Source organism: Mus caroli, chromosome X (genome assembly GCF_900094665.2).
Source record: "Mus caroli chromosome X, CAROLI_EIJ_v1.1, whole genome shotgun sequence".
Lineage (NCBI taxonomy): Eukaryota > Metazoa > Chordata > Mammalia > Rodentia > Muridae > Mus > Mus caroli.
Genome location: NC_034589.1, coordinates 100,030,174 through 100,036,209, shown reverse-complemented (window position 1 = coordinate 100,036,209; position 6,036 = coordinate 100,030,174). Strand labels below are relative to the sequence as shown.

Genomic DNA, 6,036 nt, shown 5'->3' with positions numbered 1-6,036 from the left:
GAGGGCTACTTTATGTTTGAGACAACCTTACATTAATCAGGTGGCCTGGGATCCGGACAATAGAGCCAAAGATGACCTTGAACAATTGATGCTCTTGCTTTCACATTCAAAATCCGTGGCTGAGAGGCTTGCGTTACTTAGGCCGGCTCAAAATCAAACAGTTCTAAAGGAAGGAACGTTTTCTGGATGATGATTCCATTTTTAAACGTACAAGCCATTTTGTGCCTCAAAAAAAAAAAAAAATCAGCGCCATTTCAAACCTGCGCATGTGTACTAAAAGTTCGCTGAGCGCGACGTCTTTACACGTAGGAAAGGGGTGCAGCCTTTTCAGCGGACCAATAAGAAACCTCCAGATTATCCTTTTCCGATTGGCTCCCGGGAACCAATCGGAAAAGATTTTTTTTTATTTTTTTTTTTTTTAAAGCGGGCGTCTGCTGAACGTGAAGTCACGTGAGGGGTCGAGCGGCAGGACTGAGCCGAGCCAATGGGGAGCGGCAAGGGCTCGGTTCGCCCGTTCTCACGCCCCACCCTCTCACCGTGCTGGAAGAAAGTTTCGCCCCGCCGCCAAGAGAGAAGCGTGAACATGGCCTCGCCAAGGTGGTTCTGGTCTATGTGTGTGATCGCAGCGGTGGCACTGCTGCTCGTTTCCAAGGTTCCTTCGGCCTCTGCCCAAAGAAAGAAGGAGGTGAGGCGGCGCCTGCCAGCGGCAGGGACTTTCTCGACTTGGGGCTAGAAAGGGTCCGCTCGCCCCTTCCCAGGGATCTGTGCTGGGCGTGACTTGGAGTCCGCGGTTGGGAGGAAGTTGGCTTCACAAAAGCGGGAGCTGCAACTTCTTGTGTTGTAGGGTTTCACATCCAAAAGCAGGCTGGAGTAGGTGACCACCTGGATTCCAGCAGCTGGGGAAAGTGCAGCTACAAGTAGTGACACTCCTGGAGTTCAGACCGCTTTGGGTGTTGGGCTGAGGAGCTCGTTTTGCTACCCAGAGGATATAAAATAATGCAAACTTCTGCTGCCGACCATATGTAGCTTTCTCAGACGTGTGTCTGTCATGTCAACCCAGGAGTGGAAAAATTAGATGAGTGAGATGATGCCAGTTTCATGCCCGTGTTCAAGCGTTCAGAATGTGTAAAGCGTCTGTATTCGGTGACGAACACCAATCACGAACGAGCAATCTAAGCCCCCCTCCCCCATTTTATGGAACAGGCAGTCTTTGAGATGTAGAAAACATACAATATTCGTATTCCTTTCTGTTTATTTTTTTGTTCTGTTTCATTTGAAGCATTCTCTCCTATAGCCCATTCTGGCCTCGACCTCATGACAATCCTTTGCCTTTCAAGTGCTGAGGTTACAGGTGTGAGCTGGGACACCCAGCTTTTTATTTTATTTTATTTTATTTTATTTTTTTAAGCTTGATGTTTAGCAGTCTGAACATATGGATCTTAGCCCCGTGTTTCTGAATATTTGTGACTTAGAACCATATACTCATAGAGCTTTAAAAGACTGGTGATAATTATTTATACCCTCTAATTTTATAAGTAAGGAAGAGCAGCCCTAGTTTTACAGTTAACTACTGTATTTAAAGTAGACTAGAGCCATTAATTCTAATGCCATTTCCAGTGCATTCTGAGCTTCCTTTAGTACACAAAACCTATAAGTACATTTTTGAAATACCAGTTAAACATTGCAGCTATTTAGTTATATAAACTAATTTCTGTATCTATCTGAGTATTTGAATTATTTCATAAGATTAAAAACTAAGCAAAGCCTCGTATGGTGGGCATGCCTGTATTCAGAACACTGTAGTGAAAGAGGTTCAGGAATTCAAGGTCATCCTTGGCTAATAAGTGAATTAGAGCTAGCCTGGGCTACATGAGACCCTATTTGAAAACAATAACACTGAAGAGCTAGCAAAGGAAAACATTAAATTAGGGAAGTTGGTAAAGAGGAAAATAAAGTGTACAATTATTAAAGATATAATCCAGTGAGCAGCCTTTTGGCTGGGTGAAGAAATTGATAGAGCCTTTCTGTTTTGGAGTGTTTGCTGCATGCGTGTGTGCTCACTGCCGTCATGGAGGCCCAAAGAAGGTGTAGAATCCCCTAGAACTGTAGTTTGAGGACAGTTGTGATCTGACAGTTGGGAATTAGGAACCAATCCTGGACTTTGTGCAAAAGAAGAAAAAGAAGCTCTTGACATGAGCTTTCTGGTGCCTGCTGTGACTTTTTGGGAGAAACCCAAGCCATTCATTCTTTGTAGACAACAATATGCAGAGCAATACATTGGCTTTTCTACCCTTAAAGTCCTGTTTTTAAGCCATATTTGTGAGTGTATGTATATGTATAAGAAAAATTCAAAACTCTGTTAAGACACATAACAGTCCCTTAAGAGCTGCTATCTCTAGGCATTTAGTAATGTTGGTAAAGGAAATGCTTTCATATTTTGCCCTATATATTCATATTGTCTGAATGTGTACAGTAATGACTTAATTTTTTACACTTGAAACAAGTTTTGGTACATATTCCAGGCTGATCTTGAGCTCCTTCGGGGTGACAGAATCACAGGGCAAAGTTTTGCTTGTCTTTTGAGTTTGTCCTCCTGTCTCATAGTCTAGAATTACAGGTGTCTGTCTGCCACACTATTCCAGGACACTTAAGTCTTTTTGTTTTGTTTTTGTCATCCTTTTTAAAGATTTGCTTTTATTTTTAAGTAATTGAAATAATATTTTCGATATATTGTTTACCTGAATGGATAGATGTGCACCATGTGTGTAGATGGTGTCTTTTGGAGGTCAGAAGAGATCCCCTGGAACTAGAGTTACATGAGCCATGCTGTATGAGTCCTAGGAACATAACCTGGTACCCTGCAAAATCAACTATTGTTCCTAACTGGCAAAACCATCTTTCGATATGCTATTTTTATTTGTGCCTGCCTGTGTGCCTGCATGCATGTATGTGTGTGTGTATACATATATGTCACTTGTGTGTAGGTACCTGTGGAGGCCGAAGAAGGACGTTGGATTACCTGGAGCTCGAATTATAGACTATTATAGGCTGACTGATGGGAACTGAAGGATTCTATGGAAGATCTGAGCTATCTCTCTGGTCCCTTCAGTTTTGTTCATTTGTTTGTGTGTGGATGGGGGTGGTGAGCAAGTGCCACTACATACCTGTGGAGGCCAGAAGATAAATAGCAAGCATAGGTTCTTTCCTACCATATGGGACCCAGGGTTTAAACTTAGGTCATAGGCTTGGTGATAAGCACTTTTGCCAGTGAGCCATCTCTTTGGTCTCACGTAATCTTTGCAAATAAGTGAGGGTTCTTGGTTTTGAGACTGGTTCCTGAAACTAGACCAGACTAGTCTCAAGTTCTTTGAGGAGATAAGGATGACCTTGAATTCCCAATCTCCATGCTTGCTCCTTAACTGCTGAATTAGAGTTATGGGCTCCCACACCCAACTAAAAGTAAAGGGTTTTTAAACTAGATATTCTACCAGTGGAGTTATGTTCATAAATTTTGTATTGAACTAAAACCAGAAATTCCTTTTTGGAAAAACAGATTTCTTGGCGGGGAAGGGAAGGGAACTAGAGCGTCTGTTGTTCTTGCAGAGTATCTGGGTTCATCCCCATGCCTTCTTCTGACTTCAGAGGAAACTAGGTATGTACACGGCCACATAGACAAAGCACATAAAAGAATTTTTTTTTTTTTTTTTTTTTGGTTTTTCGAGACAGGGTTTCTCTGTGTAGTCCTGGCTGTCCTGGAACTCACTCTGTAGACCAGGCTGGCCTCGAACTCAGAAATCCACCTGCCTCTGCCTCCCAAGTGCTGGGATTAAAGGCGTGCGCCACCACGCCCGGCAAGAAAATTTTTTAAGAAGAAAAATGATTACTTTTTAAAGGAAACAACACCAAATTGTATATTTTAAAATGGTTAGTGTAGATTTCCTGTTATATAAATTTTACCTCAATTTTTTTTTGTTGTTTTTTTGTTTTTGAGACAGAGTTTCTCTGTGTAGCCCTGGCTGTCCTGGAACTCTCTATAGACTAGACTGACCTTGAACTCACAGAGATCCAGGTGCCTTTGCCTCCCAACTCATCAGATGAAAATCACTGGCCACCTCCACCTGGCCAATGCATTTCTAAAAATAGTCTAATTCTAACTCCCTTTTATTTATGCCCACTATTCAGATTTTTGAAATATATTGCACTACTTGCCTGACTGACCTTTAACCCACTCCTTTTTTTTTTTATACCAAAGGAAATGATTGTAAACATGATCCAAGCACAACTACAAAGAAATATTGGGGAAATTGTAACTCCGTGTTTCTTTTATTTTTAATTGGGAAAAGTATTTCCCAAAAGTCCATGTTTTTATGTCAGAGATCTATACCAAAGATACAGGGAAAGGTAGTATGGTGAGGTAGTAGCAGTAGTCACTGTATGCTTTAACTCACTCACTGTTTCTGCTGTATGTATCAACCACTATGCAAGAATAATAAAAACGGTTTACAGAAGTCAGTGTTCCAGGCTAGGAGTGTGGCTCAGTGGGTGGTGGAGTGCTTGCCTACAGTGCACAAGGCTCTGTTGACCCATTCTTTTGCTTGTAGAAGTACTAACAGGGAAAACTTGGAAACTGCTTAACCTACTTTGTAGGGTATAAAAAGGGATTCTCTAGCTTTTATATTCTGTTTCAACCAGCCTTGTATTGGCCCAAGCTTTTTTTCTTTAAAAAAAAAAACGTATTTATTTACTTTACATATATGAGTACACTGTAAGCTGTCTTCAGACACACCAGAAGAGGGCTTCAGATCCTATTACACATGGTTATGAGCTACCATGTGGTTGCTGGGACTTGAACTCAGGACCTCTGGAAGAGCAGTCAGTGCTCTTACCTGCTGAGCCATCTCTCCAGCTCCCCTGTCCCCCAAGGCTTTTTAAAGTTTGTATTTTTAGATTTATTTATTTGGGGGGCTGAAGAGATAGCTCAGTGGTGTATACTGCTTCTGCAGAGGAACCAAGTTTAATTCCTGGCACGCATGTCAGGCAGCTTACAGCCACCTGTAACTCTACTGCAGGGGATCTTGCTCCTCTGGCCTCTGTGGGCACTTGATGCACATACCTAACTCACATGCATATACCTATACACAGAAATACATACCTATACACAGTATACATAACTAAAAGGAAATACTTATGCACATGAGTAGTTTGCCTGCACATATGCATGGGTGACATGTGCATGCAATACCCACAGAGACTGGAAGAGGGTGTTATAGACAGTTGTGAACTACCATGTGGGAACTGGAAAATGAACCCATGTCTCTGCAGGAACAGTAAGTGCTCTGAACCACGCACTACCAACTGAGCTACATATTTATTTTATTTCTGTATGTGCATCTGTGTGAGGAGTTGTACATGTGTGTAGGGTTGCCTGTAGATGCCATAAGGTGGGGTCCAACTCCCTTAGAGCTGGAGTTTGGGGCCTTTGTGGGCTGTCTGACGTGGGCGCTAGACTCTTAACTCCAGTCCTCACGCCTTCTTTCTGTGTCGTGTATGCTGAGTTATCTACCTTTCCTGATCTTTCTTCTACACTTGTACAAATGTCTTCTCTTTGCTGGAGGAACTTTTCCCTCTTCCTTACCACCCTCCCCCTATTTACCTGGGGGTCTCTACTCCTTTTTCTGTGTGTTGTTTTTAGAGTCTCAAGTGTACGTTGATCTCAAACTCACTTTATAGCCAACGTTGGCCTCATCAGCTGTGCTGGGATTACAAATGTGCACCAGTGCTCTTGGTATTTCCAACTCTTTAAGTCTTGAACTTTTCTCTGATCCCTGGGGTAAATTGACATGAATTCAGCACGTGATGCTGGCATGTTTTATATATCAACCCTTTGCATTAAACTGTGAACATCTTGAATGCAGAAACTTAATTTTTCTTTCAATAAATATCAATAAATCCAAGATTGGTGGTTCCCTCCTGTAATTCTATCCTTTGAGAGGCTGAACCAGGGAGATACTCTGAATTTCTGGTCAGCCTACACAG

General features: G+C 42.1%; 1 protein-coding gene across 1 annotated transcript in view; it reads left to right on the top strand.

The window, feature by feature from the left end:
- The first annotated feature begins 452 nt into the window (after positions 1–452).
- The window catches only part of Magt1 (magnesium transporter 1), a 42,284-nt gene continuing 36,700 nt past the window's right edge, over positions 453–6,036 (top strand). Inside the window, exon 1 of the mRNA XM_021153097.2 lies at positions 453–685. Within this exon, the coding sequence (XP_021008756.1) occupies positions 485–685 (201 nt within the window). The 5' untranslated portion in view covers positions 453–484. The remainder of the gene's footprint in view (positions 686–6,036) is intronic.